The following is an 18656-nucleotide window of genomic DNA, read 5'->3' as shown; positions in this document are numbered from 1 at the left end:
GCGACTAATAGGGGCCCCAGGGGCTCTGAACTTTGGAGCGTGGGTTGGCGACCACGGGGCCCTTAGCTGAGTCCTTGCATTGCTTCCACTTACTTGTGCCAGGCTCCTCACTTTCATCTATCCTATCCGGCCTCCCTTGGTCAACTCTTGTTCTTTTCAGACCCCGACGCTATTAGGTTCCCGAGGGCTAGGGAGTCTTTCATTTTCAAGCCCTTCGTGGCCCTTTTCTTCCTTTGGCCGATACCTTCATTTTTCGAAGTATCGGACCCCTTCTTTTATTCCGTCTGATTAGTGTTATATAGAGGATGGTTGCCCAGTTGTACTTCCTCTTAAATCAATAATCACCACCACCACCACTTAAGCGACTGCAGCTATCGAGCTCGGTGGAGGGGAAAGTAGGAGAAGAAAGGTGGTGGAGGGGTTAACTACTCCTGAACTACTGGGAATGAAATGAAGCCATGTCACCCTAACGTAGTCACCGGGAGCCGATGTGAACGCTCCAAAGTGAACGTTCCTCTTCTCTCACTCATGCTGCAGCACATGGAGTAGCCCGCATAAGAAACTCATTTAGTGCTCAATTAAGGTTTTGTGTCATTAGCCAGAAATCTCGCTTCTACTCGCTGCTGCGAGAGTCTCCATTACTTTCCGTGGCACTGTAGGAATTGGTTAGCTGTGTCGAACGACATTTGGAGCGTATTTCCGCTAAGTATTTTTTTAATATTTATATAAATTGAAAGAAATGACTGGGCGACAGACTACCGCGTTTGTACAATTTCTTTTAATAATTCCTATTTTTAGGTGGCTAAAATGGAATCAAAATATATTTGTTCTCTACAAAGTGGGCAGGACCCCGCCCCAGTCGCTTCCACTGTTCACCGCAGTGGGGTTTTAATTATAAATTTAATGGGGAAATTAATTAAAACTACATCAGTGAGTACATACCATGATAGAGAGTTCCTTCAAGTTTTGTTTAATGTTAGTAGACTTCAACGTGGAATCCATTTGTTGCCCTGCACACGTGGAGACTATATTCCACTTCTCGCCACGTATTCACCAACATTTCAGGTGTAACTGTCCCAACGGCCACGGCGATTCTTTCCCGTAAATGATTGATGTCACGGATATTTTCACCGTACACAACATTTTTTATGTGGCCCCAAAATGAAAAGTCCAATGGGGTTAAGTCTGGGCTTCGTGGCCTATCCACCTTCCTGGAAAGCGAGTGTCAAGAGCCGCACGCACATGGTTACTGTAATGAGGTGGGGCGCCATCTTGTTGGAAAAACACAAGCCCCTTTTACACCTCAATATCGTCCATTTGGGGAAAGACGTACTCTGTCAACATGTCGTAGTAAATATCCCCGTTTATTGTTTTTTCTGCAAAAATGAAAAGACCAATCACACGATCTTCATCAAACCGCACCAGACTAACTTTGAGAGAGTCACGTTGATGCTGAATAACTTCATGAGGATGCCCTGCCCCCCCCCCCAAATTCTGCAGCTGTAACGATTAACTGTTCCAATGACATGAAATGTAGCCTCATCAGAAAAGAAAATATATTTAAAAAAATTGACATTATCATCAATTCTGTGTAGAAAGTCAACAGCAAACTCATACCTTTCGATTTTATCAGTAGGTTTCACTTCATGTAACAGTTGCAATTTTTAGGGGCGCAACTTATGTCTTTTACATACAACATCATACACAGTACCTTTAGGCACTCCTAATTGTAGACTACGTCTGACCAATGACTTCCTCGGGCTCCGAACACACGAAACACGGATGTGTTCAACAACATCTTCAGAAGTTCTCGGTCTACCCGGTGATTTTGATTTTAAAACACTGCCTGTTTACTTGAAAGTCTTTAGAAAATGACGGATAGTTTTTGCTATAAGTGGCTCACCACCATACTGACGTCTAAAATTACGTTGCACTGTTATAACTGACTCAGTTTTCACGAGCCAAATAACGCATTGCGCTTTCTGTTGCGGAGTACACATTTTTACTGAGTTGCTTTGCACTGCACTGCACTGCACGCACACCTGGACTGAACTGAGGGAACAGAGGACACAAACAGCACTAGCGCCATCTCAAGGCCAAGCAGACCTGCCAACTGCAGGGGAGCCAAACTTGTAGAGTTGATGAATCACACACCACAAATTAGAATAATGTATGTCACTTTGTACAGATTCTAGGACACATTAAAAATAGGGACTCCCTTTTTAAACACCCCGTACATTACTGATCAGAGAGGTTTCGTGCACGAAATGAAAGCGTAAAGGACTCTATCGTTTGTTGGTGAGAAACATACAGAAACAGTTTCTCAATCAGTTAATGTACTCACCCATTCGTACAAAATTATGCCTACAATTAGTATGGCCGGTACTCTTTTCCCGAAATTATTCATTGTAGTACAGGAGGCAACTGGAACTTTCGGTCCGAGAGTTTCCAAAGAAATGTTTCATGCCAGAAATATAATTCTAACAGCCACAAAATCAGAGAAAATGGTTAAAAAGGAATTAAAGTATTGGTTTAAAGTGTCCTTCTTCCCATTTTCGGAAGAGAAGTGTTTGCTGCTGCTAGATTCCTGGACTATCTATAGTGATAAGAGCTGTCTTGAAGACATTCCTCCAGGCAACAGTATAGAAATTCTCCAGATTCCTGAAAGCACTACAGGAGAAATACAGCCCTTGGACAAGTTTTTCTTCCGAAAGTGGAAAAGTACTCTCAGTTTTAATTACTGTGTTGATGGGATGAAAGTTCCTTTTGGGGATCATTGTAAGTACCTAGGTGTTAATATAAGAAAAGACCTTCATTGTGGTAATCACATAAATATAATTGTTAATAAAGGGTACAGATCTCTGCACATGGTTATGAGGGTATTTAGAGGTTGTAGTAAGGATGTAAAGGAGAGGGCATATAAGTCTCTGGTAAGACCCCAACTAGAGTATGGTTCCAGTGTATTGGACCCTCACCAGGATTACTTGATTCAAGAACTGGAAAAAATCCAAAGAAAAGCAGCTCGATTTGTTCTGGGTGATTTCCGACAAAAGAGTAGCGTTACAAAAATGTTGCAAAGTTTGGGCTGGGAAGACTTGGGAGAAAGGAGACGAGCTGCTCGATTAAGTGGTATGTTCCGATCTGTCAGTGGAGAGATGGCGTGGGAGGACATCAGTAGACGAATAAGTTTGAGTGGTGTCTTTAAAAGTAGGAAAGATCACAATATGAAGATAAAGTTGGAATTCAAGAGGACAAATTGGGGCAAATATTCGTTTATAGGAATGGGAGTTAGGGATTGGAATAACTTACCAAGGGAAATGTCCAATAATTTTCCAATTTCTTTGCGATCATTTAAGAAAAGGCTAAGAAAACAACAGTTAGGGAATCAGCCACCTGGGCGACTGCCCTAAATGCAGATCAGTAGTGATTGATTGCTTTGCATTACCGCGTAACAGATATTGTGCCGACTTGTGAAGGCTTTCAGTTTGATGTTTTTCAGAGAAACAACATACTGAAAATGCAGTCCTTCAATCATTTGCAATATTCTTCCCCACGGTTCAAGGACATGATTAAATATTCGTGGCTCGCAACCAATTATACAACGGAGAGACCTCCCGAGTTCGAAGTTCCTGCGAAATATTGCCTTCAAACAAGTAAAAAAAACCTGTGAAGAACAATGTGGCCTCAAAGTGCATATTCGTTATGGTTGGTGCCAAAAATATTTGTGTTTTTATCATGCGATTAACGCACCTCATTTATGTTTCATATTCGTTCTGTAACAATAAAGTGGCGTTGGCGCGTGGCAGCCTGCCATTTCGTTCTCTCTCCAGGAAAACTGCAATTCCACTCCACTGAGCACCGCGCGAGCCAGCAAGAAGCAAGGGTTGTCCAGTAAGCTGCGTTGTCACGCGGATTTTGTATCACGATTTCGAAGTCTTCCATTTCGAAATGACAGCTAAATTTTTGTACATCATTATTTTACGGATCTCCTCATGGTCTCTGCGAAATTTCATTGTCGATTCCGATATGCCAGTATGGCAGTTCCCTTGTAAGGCCAAGGCTGTACTTCTCAAGGTGTTCGTGATGCCCATGCTGGCCTGCTCAATACATTGTTGCGGTATTTTAAGTTTGGCAGACACTTTTTCCATATGTTTTTGAAAGATAAGTTCTGTCCAATGTTGCATCTAGATATTTTGGAGTGTTGTTTCACTGCAAGATTTGATTCCTGAACATAACTGAAGGTTGGTAGTGCGCCCGAAAATTATTGAGTTGGAACGTGGCTAGTTCCGTTTCTGATGGACTGGTATGGAGGCGCATTTTTCTGAAGTATTCATCCAGTTTCTGAAGATCTCGTGAGAGGACATCTGCTTCACTGAAGTTGGACTGTGAGGTAAATATCGTCAGCACATAGGTAGATCTTTGCTGGCCCGTTACACAGATTTTAGCTGGTGACTTGAATATCTCGTTTGTTGCAGGGGATTGAGTGTCGAACGAGCCAGCAGTACTTTGTCGAATGTGCCCGTTCTGCAGCTTGGGGTGCTATGTGCTCTGTTGGTCTCACACTTCACCTAGTAATACTTGTTACAGGAGATCGAGTGGTAGTACAGCCAGCAGGACCTTGTCGAATGTACCAGTTCTGCAGCTTGCGCTGCAATGCTTTCTTCTGGTCACACAGTTCAGCTAGTAAAACTTGTGAACCTCAGTTAAGCGTACATGAAGGTGAAGGGCAAATTTTACGTACAACTAAGAATTACTTACAAATCATGTTTTGATATTAGGCCATATTATTAATAAAATAATTTTCTTTATTTCCAGGAATAAGATTAAAGGCAGGTTATTTCAGAGATAAAAGTTAACAACGTAATTTGTGCTTTTACTTTACTTTATCAGTTTTACAACATTATTAATGAATACAGTGAGAATGAAATACCACAGTAACCACTAATCTTTCAGTTTTAATAATAATGGGAACTCTTCACTTTAAACTTATCTTCACTTGAACAAGGAAACTCATGCAATACTATCGTCACTGTAAAAGAGTCACTAATTGTTTAGTAAGGAAAGTTAGTTACAAAGATTATACCAGAATATTGTACAGTATATCAACATACGTAGAACTTTAACAAAACAATAGGAACATTAAAGAGATTAATTTTGAACTTGACCCTGGTTTAAAGAAATCATTTATTTTGGTGGTAATACAAACAGCAGGACCATGTCAAAGTACGCTGCTATGACCTCTGCTGGTCAAAATGTTCTAACATTGAGTATTTAGTAAAGTTATCAGCGCATCAACAGTTTTTTTTATTACCATTTTTTGTACTGATGTAATACGTCAGTCTTCACTGTCACTAGAATTGTCGTCGTTCGTAACTGCTTCATCCTTTTGAGCTGAATTGTGCCATGTCGATAGACATCAGCAATGATCTTCCCACCCTGCTAGTCTCTACATACAGGCAGATCATCATCAAAGTGTACATAGGTAGCTAAACTAACCATTGTATGGTAAATCTAGCCTCTCACTGCCAGGCACTTCTACAATATCTTCGCAAACGGAGGCCTCAACTCGTAAAAGACCACCTTTACGCAAGCAGTTGTTGATGGCGCAGGATGACGCATGCTCCCAGGTTATCGAAATGAATTCCATGGCCTGGAGTATGTTAATGGATAAATGTTCATTTCCTGCATCTGCGAGTGTTACTAAATGTTGTATCAACATTTTCCTGTAGTGAACTTTGAAGTTGTCAATGATACCCAGGTCATGCGGATGAAGAACACTGGTGTAACTTGAGGGGAAGAATTCCATTCGAACGTATTCCAAGGCTAATTTGTCTATTAGAAGCAGTTTCTGCTTCTTTTCCTTTTTCATTCCAAGGTCCAATTTCTTTAACCATCGTTCCATAATAATCACGATCATCCACGAATTTCTGTTGGACTCTTAATCAGTAGGTTTTGTTTCGACAACCCTGAAACACCTCGGATTTCGAGATTCTCCTATCACAAGAGGAAGCAGTTTGTCATCTGCGTTGGAGGCGAGAAGAACAGTAACGCGAATATTTATTTATTTATTTATTTATTTATTTATTTTATTTATTTATTTATTTATTTATTTATTTATTTATTTATTTATTTATTTATTTATTTATTGTATAAAGGGCACCTGAGCCTTAGCCCGTGTTTGTGCATTACATTAAAATTATTTATATACTAATACTGCAAAATGAACATAAATGAAAAACTGAAGTGAGTTATACTACACATTATATTTTACATACTAGCGCTAAATTAGCATTAATATTAAAATTGACAAATATCTGCATCTTCGTCTTAGATTATTTGAGTATAGATGTAAAGCGTAAGTTAATTTAAAAGATTGTAGTGCATGTTAAACAGATAGTTACTATTGAGCAAGTTTACTTTCTAAACACAGATAGTAAAGGAGCCATTCTAAGGTGATCAGGACATGCATTATGCATATTTACAGAATAGTACCAGAAGGATTTATTGCCAAATCCACCCGTATTAGTGGATATAATGTAAATTACCACCTTTTATGTTGTACTCATGGATATCTGCATTTGTTGCATATGTAGAATTAGAACGTGCCAGTTTCTCATCTTATAAACCATAATTGCTGATGCATTTTACGTAGTGTTATCAATAATAGCATGTTTTACAACTTATGCAATTGCACAGTAGTAGTCAATGTAGGTAAAGAGTATTTTAGACCTGTTTTGTGCAATATTTCTACATTGTCAAATATGTCTTTGTTACAACATGCCCAGAGAAGTACCATATATATTTCTTGACTTCTAATCAAGGATGAAAGATTGATTTTAATAGCCTTTGATCAAATTTGTATTTAAGTCTGTGGAGCACTCTTAATTGCTTATAGCAGTTCTTGTTAAGTGCTCCCTCGAAGAAAGAAGTTCATCAATGATTAACTCTAAAATATTTGTGCTTCTGACTCTAGGTACAGGATAATGAAAGAAGGTGAGTGTAACATCAAGTAATCCCATATGTGTGTGTCGGTTTATGGAATATCATATAATTTGTCTTATAAAGATCCATTCTTGGAGAAGATATATGTCAGACTGCATCTGCTTTTCAAGTTTTTCCTTACATGTACCTGTGTAAAACATTCGTATGAACAGCAAACAGAGACAGCTGCCCATTCAGTTTTAGAGATCCTATATCATTTATAAATGTTAGGGAAAATATAGGTCGAAGAACTAATCCCTCGCCTTTTTCCCCTCCATGGCATGGATCACCCTTCTCAGCTAGTGTTTTGTTTGGAAGGAGATTGTAGAATAGGCCAGTCCCATCACATTTGTAAATGTTTTGAGGCTGACATTCTCTTGTGGTTTCTGGTAGAGTCTCTTCTTTCCACTGCTGCACCGTGACTTCGTTCACAGCCTGTTCTTCCGGTGATTTAATCACGATCTTTAAATCATTGCAGTCATCCTGACGGGCCTTAAAATCTTCAGTGATGTTAGGTAGATCTACTTCTTTACTTTTCAACATGTTATCACTGACTGGGAGAGTTTCAGCATGGTTTTGCTGAAACCACGAAAGGAGGGGCTTTCGCAAATCTGCATATATCACCTGTTGTTTTATAGATTTTGCACACAATTTTAAAATTCGTTTACAGTAGCGTTTCTTTTACTAATGCAATGTGTGATATAAGCAATTTCTAAATCTCCAGATATTGCAATTTTAGTTGTATATGGATTATTGTCCACTTCTCGTATAAATTTTACTTTCTGGTCCAGCGCGTAACCTTTCCCTTTCTGTTCTCCATAGCCTACCGACAGCAATGTACTGTACACTTTCTACTGATATTCTGCCTTTGCTGGTGATACCTAGTGTGTACAGTGCACTATGTCCTCTGGTATGGGCTAGAACAATTTTCTTACTTTCACTGACCTGTTTCAGTCTCATCCCTGGCTTTAACAATATGAAAGTGACAGGTTTGAGCGATGCTAAAAAAGCTATTCCTTATGCAGCCAGTCCCTGCTATAAATGGCGTGCAAATGTTGCTCACAGGGTCGGTTGGTGCATGCATTTCAGTGGGATCGGCAGACTAATATGTAATAGCAACTTCTGGCTCGGTGAGGAAAGCAACGGGAAAGTACCTCACTCCTCATTTCCCTAGCACACTTCTTCAATGTTACTTAGGCCATCTGTGGCAGCTAATGGTGGAGATGTTGAGGATCCAACCAGCCTTCGGGCTGAGGACTGAACTTACACACAGAACCGCACATTTTATTCCTGAATACGACAAATGTTAGTTGTCGGCATCATTTTAATGTACCTGGTTTTCATATCCCTCTTACAGTTAAAACGGAAGCGTGTCCTATGTCCTGAACACGTGTCTCGTAGAGTCCTAATCTTCCTAGGTTAGCTTTATATCCCCCTGTGGGTGGGAGCGGTAGAATAACACCCACGGTATCTCCTACCTGTCCTAAGAGGCGGCTAAAAGTGGCGCCAGGGGCTCTGAACTTTGGAGCGTGGTTTGGTGACCACGGGGCCCTTAGCTGCTTCTACTTACTTGTACCAGGCTCTTCACTTTCATCTATCATAACCGGCCTCCCTTGGTCAACTCTTGTTTTTCTCCAACCCCAACGCTATTAGGTTTGCGAGGGCTAGGGTAGGGAGTCTTAAATTTTCATGCCCTTCGTGGCCCTTGTCTTGGCCGATAGCTTCATTTTTCGAAGTGTAGGATTCCTTCCATTTTTTCTCACTGATTACTGTTAATAGAGGATGGTTGCCTAGTTGTACTTCCTCTTAAAACAATAATCACCACCACCACCGTTAGCTTTATACCACGCTACACCACTACATCGCACCCCCACCCCCACCCCCACCCCCGACATCTACTGCTAAAGTCTAGGCGCCAACAATGCCGACTCTAGTGTATCGCATTTCTAACTTGCCTGTGCTTTGATCAGAGGAAGTGCATACGTCGACGACATTATTTTAACCTTATTACGTAGATGTAAACTGTATTTAACGAAACTTAATACGTATAACACCAAATTGCGTAATTCTTGTTACAGGAGATCGGGTGGCGATCGAGCCAGCAGTACCTTGTCGAATGTGCCAGTTCTGCAGCTTGGGCTGCTATGACCTCTGTTGCACCATGACGCTCTATGGCTGTGGACCTAAGCCTGGCAGCTTGGCGCGATACTACGCTCATCCAGCTGATTATTGCCATCTGTGAGTATCCTTCAACTTTTCATTAGGCAAAAGTAGTGTAAGGGAAATGCTCAGCGATATCGACTAAGCGGCATGTTCCGAACTTCCAGTGGAGAGATGGCGTGGAATGATATTCGTAGACGAATAAGCTTGAATGATGTTTCTAAAGATACGGAAGGTCACACTATGAAGATAAAGTTCGAATTCAGGAGGACAAATTGGGGCAAATATTCGTTTATTGAGAGAGGAATTATGAATTGAATTAGTTTACCAAGGAAAACATTCCATAAAGTTCCAACTTCTTTGAAATTACTTAAGAAAAGCCTAGGTAAACAACTGACGATTGATTGATTGATTGATTGATTGATTGATTGATTGATTGATTGATTGATTGATTGATTGATTGATTGATTGATTGATTGATTGATTGATTGATTGATTGATTGATTGATTGATTGATTGATTGATTGATTGATTGATTGATTGATTGATTGATTGATTGATTGATTGAATAAAAGACAGATAGCCTTTGCCCCCAGGAAATCTCAGAGCGCTGTACCTCTCAGGATGTGATAAACTCCTTTCTGGATATCTAGACTACGTAATAGGGAACTGTGTTAATTATTAACTACCTCATTCATTCATTCATCCCTCCTGTTCGTTGACATTCGATGGTAGACAGTACTGTACAAAAATCAGAATATCGATGGCTTAGTGCACAAACATTGTCTGTCCAAAAATCATGATTCTTGAGAAAACTCAAATTGAAAGTTTATGAAGTTGCTACCTACGACAATAATATAGCTGTAGCCAGTGTTACTGATCTGTAGATTAAATCTTTGTAATTGTATTTCAACAACTGAACCACATTTTTTATGCATCAGTAAAGGAATTATTCACTATATTTTAACGGAAGTTTGGGACATACAACATTTGGCACTAGCAATGTGAAAGAGAACTTCAAGGCGCAAACGTTGTATTTTTCAAAGGAATTGATTTCAACATGATTTATCATCATTTATTATTAAATGATTTTATTTTCTTAATAGAATCACAAGGTATAAATAATAAGTAAAAGTTGAATAATCACTGTTCAGTTATAAATATATCTCAAATCTTTCAAAACAGTGTCCAGGACATACAATATTTGTGCTCCACCAAGGCAGTAAGAACTTGAAATTTTCAACAGGAAAATAGTATATCCGAACAAACAATATCTGCGCCTTCAAGTGAAATGAAAAACAAATAGACTTACCTAGGCTAAAGTTACTATACGGGACATACAACATTCGTGAGGTAGAGTTGTTGATTTAACTAGGACATCCAATATTTGCACCTGGGAAATCAGCATGTTCCCTATTATTTTGAGATACTATAATTCTGAAGTAGCTAGAAATGCTTGAGAGAATTACAAATATGGAATTAACTCCAAACTGGCCATAAATGGACATACAATGTTTGTGCACTAAGCCATCGACATGAAAGAATATAAGTGACCTTAGTAGCCATCTTTCAGCCGGAGCTAACACCATAGACACAACATCGGGAAGAATGGAAGAATGAAACGAGAGTTACATGATATTTTGTGTAACGATGACCGAAAAGGGAAGACCATTTTTAGGAAGTGTTGTTTGAAGTAATCGCAAAGGAGGATTATTTATTTTATTTTATTTTATTTTATTTTATTTATTTATTTATTTATTTATTTATTTATTTATTTATTTATTTATTTAACGGATGACAATTCTTAGCACAGATGTATATGAAACAAAATAATTTTACAACTAAGTACAAAATAACTAACAAGAAAGGAGAAGAGAATTACAATTTAACAATTAAAGAGACTAAAGTATGCTAAAATAATATTGCAGTACATAATAATAAAGACACTAAAATCATTGCTACATGAAGAATACCATGGATAGTGATAATAATGGCTCGCCAAACAACATCTTTACACATTTATAGTGACAGAGTTTGTGCTGACACAACAGACTAGATGGTTTAACCACTTAATTGCCGTAGGGATGGCATACAATACTTCTTCCCATTCTCCAGTGAAACTCGTACGAGGATGCGGATGCTCTACCGATATGGTTCCAGGTCACCCTCTGGAGAGTCTGAAGTTATGTAGTTTATTTTTACATCTCCCATCATCAGTCCTAATACGGTTTAGAGGGCTTCACACATTCCTTGAAAGTTGGAGACCGCCCTGTTTGAGGAGATGAGCACAGGAGTATCAACTTGTATCTTCTATCTGTACCAGGCTGCCCGATCATCTGACTATGGAGGAGGGCGCCATGATCGAACCCCTGGCCATCGCAGTTCACGCCAACAGGCGCGCAGGAGTGACGTGTGGTTCCAAGGTGCTCATCTGCGGCGCCGGTACCATGGGGTTGCTGTGTTTACTGGCAGCCAAGGCGATGGGCGCCTGCCAGGTCGTCGTAATCGGTGAGTACACCCTTAACTTCACCTGAGTCTGTGCATCGGTGGTTGAGTGACCCAGCAGATCTCAGATGACACAGTCAGTGTTTAACTGTCAAAATTAATTACAGCAATATGTTAATAAAAGTGCCACCATATCAATGTCAGTTCCCCTAAATTCAAGGGTATTTCATCACTACAACAAAAACATAAGTAAATACATCTGCATTATAGACTGATATGCCTTTTAGCGTTCAGTCTGCCAACCTTTTTTGTAACTAGTTTTGTAGCCTCGTTTAGTCCTGTAACTCTTATTATTAAATCATTAGAAACTGAGTATAACCAAACATTATTTCTGACAGACTGAAGAACATAAGAGTTATAAATTAACTGAGTCAAAACTGAAAATAAATGGCTTCAAACATAAAAAAATGTGTAAAATATGTAAATAATGTTTCCAGTTTACCGTAATGATGAATCAAAACACTTAAATCACATCAACTACCTAGCATTGTGGTTGAATCTCCTGTTTTTTAACTTGGTAATGTCTTAGTGGTTGGTTTTCATCCTTTGAGTTCTGGATTGTTAGTGATGAAGTGTAATTTACCTTATCTACTATTGCTATTAGCGCTGTTTGGTGCTGCAATGTGGGACTTCTTTGAGTCTATATGGTATGGTTCTAGTCCTCGGTTGTGCTTTGTTTCCGTGGGTAATATCTGTTTGTATTGCTTTGAGATTGTGTTATGACTGGTAAGCACGTGTTGAGGATGGGTATCCTTTAACCTCTTATGAGTTGACTCGTGTATCTGGCTAGTCATTTTGGGTATAGCGTTTTTGCGTCAGGTGTTAGGTTGTCAGGACACTTTGGTAGGGATATGATTTGTCCTTTAATTTACCTCGGTGTTGCAGTAGATTTGACCATTGGTTAGTTCGGTCTACAACTCTGGTTGAGTAACCTTCCTTGTTGGAAATATTTCTCGATTCTAAGTGGGCTCTGGTTTCTCCAACTTATACTTCCCCGCTTGGTCTCTGGTCCGACGTCATCATTTTATATCTTGTAAACCTATGTTCATTTTAAGTACCCTGCCAGCCTGTGGCATTTTCCTAGTTGATCCTTTGTATCGCTTGATACCGTGTACTAGTCATCTTACCATTCTGTGGTTTTTCTACTACGTAGTGGCGGAATGCTGCATGCACAGACATGGACGTAAGTACAGTGAAACATTTTAAGTAAGCGATTTATAACTATTTTTTATCATTTTTTTTTGCTATTTGCTTTACGTCGTATCGACACAGATAGGTCTTATGGCGACGATGGGACAGGAAAGGGCTAGGAGTGGGAAGGAAGCGTTCGTAGCCTTAATTAAGGTACTATAACGGTTCAAATCCCGTTACAAGGTGATATCTGTATTATTATTATGATGATTATATTATTATTATTATTATTATTATTATTATTATTATTATTATTATTATTATTATTATTATTATTATTCAATTCCTTTCTGCAATGCTTGTCGCTTGCGTGATTGTAGGTAAATGTATGCATATGTACGTGTGTGTAGATTAACACTAAAGACATGTACAGTGGGAATTGCTATATATCAGATGTTGGATGTGACATTGCTACATTGTGCAATACTGCTGGAGTAAATGCAGAGACATCGCTACGTCATGACTACATCATCGTGAGCATTTAGCGATGAGCTTAGTTTCTTTGAGTATCCCTGGCCGCTCCGGGCTATTTAACCATTGTAGGTAACACTTGAGGCAAGGTGGAAGTAGATCATAGCTATTTCTGGAGATTACGTAGGTGCGTCAACCTAACGCCTATATAAGGTGGCTGCATATTGTAGCGTCAGTCATTATTCTACTGGAAGGAGAGGCTACAGTTGGCCATTAAGTGAACGAGACGGAGTGGCCTCAGTCAGTCAACGGGAGTCATTACTTAAACGGAAGGTGAAGAGAGAAGAAGTGGATGGTGAACAGTGATGGAGTCATAGAAGGATATACTTGCAATGATGTCATACCATACAGACTTACAAAGAAGTCATATACCGGGCGAGTTGGCCGTGCGCGTAGAGGCGCGCGGCTGTGAGCTTGCATCCGGGAGATAGTAGGTTCGAATCCCACTATCGGCAGCCCTGAAGATGGTTTTCCGTGGTTTCCCATTTTCACACCAGGCAAATGCTGGGGCTGTACCTTAATTAAGGCCACGGCCGCTTCCTTCCAACTCCTAGGCCTTCCCTATCCCATCGTCGCCATAAGACCTATCTGTGTCGGTGCGACGTAAAGCCCCTAGCAAAAAAAAAAAAAAAAGAAGTCATATGATATGGAGAAGAAGCAGTCACATGGATACATCACCAAATTAGGCGTGACACATCTACATTAAACATCAGATCTAAGGAATACGTCGTAATTACACTCAAAGTGTTGAAGGTACAGTCAAGTGAACCAGTGAGGGATATATTTCGTATAAAATTGTTAAATGCCCGGTCAAGAAGAATTCAAATTCATGCCTAGTTTCTTTCAGTTGCAATGTCATAATTTCATATTCTCATCTGTTTTATCGCAACAAGACTTACTATTTTTTATATACAATTTCAAGAATATATTTTGTTCTATCAAATTAATCTTTCGTTTGATTTATACAGTAAAATTTCTTAACCTCAAATTTAATGGGAAACCGAACGCCAATCTCCTTTTCCCAGAACTTATATGGTATGTTATCAAAAGTAAGCTTATTACCCCACACCCTAGAGACAGTCAAGATTTTCATTCTATTATTGCTGCACTGAGTGGTAGCTGACGCCCATCAAATAACGTATGTGTAAGTAAGCAGGTAAGAAGTAAGTGTGAGTACAAGGTCCGACGATTGTGTATTTTATTTAATGAATTTTAATTTTCAGATTTTCCATTTTAAAAGCAGATATTTTCATAATTTTCAATATAAATGCAGTTTGATATATTTCCAAAGATAGTCAGCGAGTTAGGAACTTCTCAGTACATTTGCCTGGTGTGGAAATGGGAAACCACAGGAAACCATCTTCAGGGCTGCCGACAGTGGGGTTCTAACCCACTATCTCCCGAATACTGGATACTGACCGCACTTAAGCGACGGCAGCTATCGAGCTCGGTTATATATAACTAAATTAATATTTCGTGTGCACACTGTATATTTCCCTTGAGTAATATGTATGAGATTCCCCGTAATACCACAGCCACAGATCATGTACTGTACAAGTGCAAGACCGTATTTGTGTGGGAAGACAAGAACTGTTTACGTCATGGTTTGGCAATGAGAGAGCCCGCTCCTTGAGCCATCGGCACCAGCGGGGTGAAAAGCCGAAAGCAGCGGACTACTAATACAGTAGTTCGTGCTGTAAAAACTAAATGGCGATATCCGTAGTTAAGCAATGTACCTGGCTGAGTATATTATGTATAGGCAATACAATCGTACAGTTCGTTTGTCGTGCATTGTTTATGCTGTATTCCTAAACAAACTTCAATTTTGGCCAACAGAATTTCCATGACTACAGGTGGTAGTCCAAGGAGTATTTAGATATCACATGTTAAAGTTAACGAGACAAGACAAGTCAAAACCCCAAGCTGCAGAAATGAAGTTCCTACGCACCTTGATACAGAAGACCAGGAAGGACAAGTTCAGGAATGAAAAAGTCCGAGAGGAGGTGGGCATAGGACCCTACTACAGAGGACCCAGAAAGCAAGACGGAAGTGCTTTGGCTGTGTAAAAAAGGATGAGTGCAAGCAGGACTGCAAGAAGAGAATATGAAAGAGAAATAAGAGAAAAGACAAGTGGACAGACCCAGAGGAAAATGGACCAATCTGGTGAAGAAAGATGTCGAGGAGAGAGGACAAAATTGGAAGATGATGAGAGAACAGTGATTTATGGACAGACAAAGATGGAGGGGGTCGTACATCACACCCGGGCAACTGGAGATGGTCAACGATGATGATGATGACAAAGTAATTAATTCTGTTTCCTACGCATAACCAAATGAAATGGATATAATAAAACGTATTTACTTAGCACACGGCGGTTGTACACAAAATACATTATTTTTTTTCCTCACCATAGTGTAATGTACTGAACGGAACAAGACATTAGGCACAATAATACTGATAACATTTTAAATCTGTTTAGACAGGCGCCCATTCACAAGTTGCAAATGAGAGCCGTGCAAGCAGCTGGTAGTCTGTCCCTTCCGTCAGAGCACATACTCCCCTCTTTTACCTGCCTGAGCTGGAACGCTGATCATTAAGCCGAATTGTGTAGACCTTTGTCTACGTTGTAATATTCAGTTCTTCGCGGACAGAAGTATTCGTATTCGTACTGTTGGTTGTGAACATGGAAACAGCAGACAAACCAGACGCAGTCTTTCTCATGTGTTTATTGCATGTTAAACGAGCCGTATTGTGTGACTGGTGGGATACAAGTGGTTTAAACGGGTCGCAAAGGCAAGTAAACTACGGTGGAAATGAGGCAGATGATTTGTCTCATTATAAGTCGTAAAGGGAAATAGTACTTCGAAATTGGAAACATCGTTGGGAGAAGTCGTTGGACTGTCCAGAGTATATTTAAGCGATTCAGAGAAACGAATTTGCTAATAGACAAAGAAAGAGTTGATCGCCCACAAAAACTGACCACCAAGGCACGTGATGCAAATTATCAAGGACCCAAGATCTACATCTAATAATAATGTTATAGTTATGTTATTTATTTTAACGTTCTACTGGCTACTTTCACGGCTTTCGGAGACGTGAGGCACCCGAACTTAGTTCCGCACGAGTTATTTTACATGCCAGTAAATCTACCGACACGAGGCTGATTTTTTTGAGTGCCTTCAAATACCACCGGACTGAGCCAGGATCGAACCTACCAAGTTGGTGTCAGAACGCCAGTGCTTCAACCGTCTGAGCTATTCACCCCGGCGATCTACATCTAGTACGATATTTGGTTATGTTGAAGAACAGTTCGGAAAGCAAGTGCACCCCGAGAAATACGGCGTCTTATCAATCGTGCAGGATACAGAGCTAGGGTATTCAGAAAGAAGCCTAACACAAGCAAGAAGAATCAAAAGAGCAAATTAGATTTCGCAAAAGCTTATGTAGGAAAGGACCTGGATTTCTGGAAGAGCGTTGTTTTCTCAGTCAAAATGAATTAAAACCTGTTTCATAGTGATGGCCGTGTTTTAGTTGGGAGATCCAATACTGGTCTCGACGTCCAGAATTTTCAAGCTGTGAAGAATGCTGTAAGTTGAGTTATCATCCCGGGCGTATGGCCACGTTTGATGCCGGGGAGTTAATTTTCGTTGAGGGAACTATGGACATATTTGCTTATTTACGTATCCTGAAAGAAAATATGAAGAATATTGTATAATAATAATAATAATAATAATAATAATAATAATAATAATAATAATAATAATAATAATAATAATAATAATAATAATAATAATCGTATGGCCTCAGCTACCGTGTGCAGATATTTAAATTTCTGCAGGCCTTCGGGCTGAGCAGCGGGCGCTTGGTAGGCCAAGGCCCTTCAAGGGCTGTAGTGCCATGGGGGTATATTATAAATGTACATATTTACAGTTAATGTACAAGTCAGTTTGAAGTGTACAAAACATAGCATGTGAGATCATGTTATACGTGCCCAGTATTTTGCAATGTCCAATGCACTCGGAGTGGCTTGTAGGAGATCATAATCTGTGCAGATGTTGGGCACAAAGGGCAGTGAACCATATGGCTCGTGGTTTGTTCTTGTCCACATTTACAGCTTGTATCACAATTTCTTCAAGTTATCCCTGGATCTTCCGTTCCTGATCGTAGCCTGTTCAGGGACTTCCATACCAGCCAGCTTTCATTATGTCTAAGTGGTAACGGCTCAGCTGCTGGTATTCATCCGCGGAGATGAAGCGTCCTCTTCTTCCACAGCTCTCTGGTGAGACGGTAAGCACTTCAGATGTTCTCAGGAAGCTCTTTCTGGATCTCAGCCATTGCTGATGAGGACTATGTCCATGCAGCGGGTGGGCGCTGTTCTGTTTCATTTTAAGCCTCTCCCTGGTGGCAGCTACTTCTTTACCTACACAGGGTGGCGCTATTCCAGAGCTTATCTGTCGGAGTAGGTTTTAAGCAACCTGTAGTCAACCTGCAGGTTTCACTGAGGACCGCATCTACCTGTCTGCCATGAGAAGAACTGTGACGGACTGGGGAAGCGTGTTCAGCAGCAGAGAAACACAGCGCCATTGCTGAAGCGCAAGTTGTTTGAGGATGAGAGCCCCATTGCGACCCAGACAATTTGCGAATAAGATTGTTTCGTGTGGATATTTTCATCTAATTACACTTACAATAGGTTTTGAACGCAAGAACTCTTATCATGGGTCACTCCCAGCTATTTTGGTGTGTGACAGTGCTGCAATGAACACCTGACCATTTTAGACGTAACTCACGATGGCTTCCTATTCCTTAAATGGAAGGCACATACTTCGGTCTGAATTGGTTCTGACTGTAGTACTTTGGCAGATTTCTAAGGGCAGCTTTCAGATTTCTCTCCACGGATTCAAAGTTTGAGCCTTGTGCACTAAGGGCTAGATCATTTGCATATAAGAAGCTTTTTATGATTCAGCACGACCCGCCACTGTTTATAATACCTCTACACCCCAAATACTAAAAACTCCAGCACAGTCCCTCGATCACAATCCTGTTGAACATCTCTAGAGTAAACTAGAAATAAGAGCACGAAAATACCGCATCTCTAGTAAAACTTAGATAAAAGAATTGCTTCTGAACGAATGGCACAATATTGGAGCAGATACAACTGGAAATCTGGTGCACAGAGACTGATAAAAGTGATTCACAGACGAGGTAGGCACACCAAGTGCCGAGGAACAGAATTCACTATTGTTCTTGGTTCGAGGAGATTAATGTTCAGTGAGTTTACGAATACTTGTGTCGAGTTTAAAATTTGTATTGGGAGACGACATATATTTTCTTGTATGAAGAACGTTAAT

General features: G+C 40.0%; 1 protein-coding gene across 1 annotated transcript in view; it reads left to right on the top strand.

The window, feature by feature from the left end:
• LOC136863712 (sorbitol dehydrogenase) overlaps positions 1–18656 on the top strand; it is an 85661-nt gene that overhangs the window by 55135 nt on the left and 11870 nt on the right. Inside the window, exons 4-5 of the mRNA XM_067140073.2 lie at positions 9060–9219; positions 11465–11649. Of these exons, the coding sequence (XP_066996174.1) occupies positions 9060–9219; positions 11465–11649 (345 nt within the window). The remainder of the gene's footprint in view (positions 1–9059; positions 9220–11464; positions 11650–18656) is intronic.

The sequence above is a fragment of the Anabrus simplex genome, chromosome 1, assembly GCF_040414725.1.
Source record: "Anabrus simplex isolate iqAnaSimp1 chromosome 1, ASM4041472v1, whole genome shotgun sequence".
Taxonomy (NCBI): Eukaryota; Metazoa; Arthropoda; class Insecta; order Orthoptera; family Tettigoniidae; genus Anabrus; species Anabrus simplex.
Note: the sequence above shows the minus strand (reverse complement) of the source record. Positions and strands in the feature narration are given on the sequence as shown.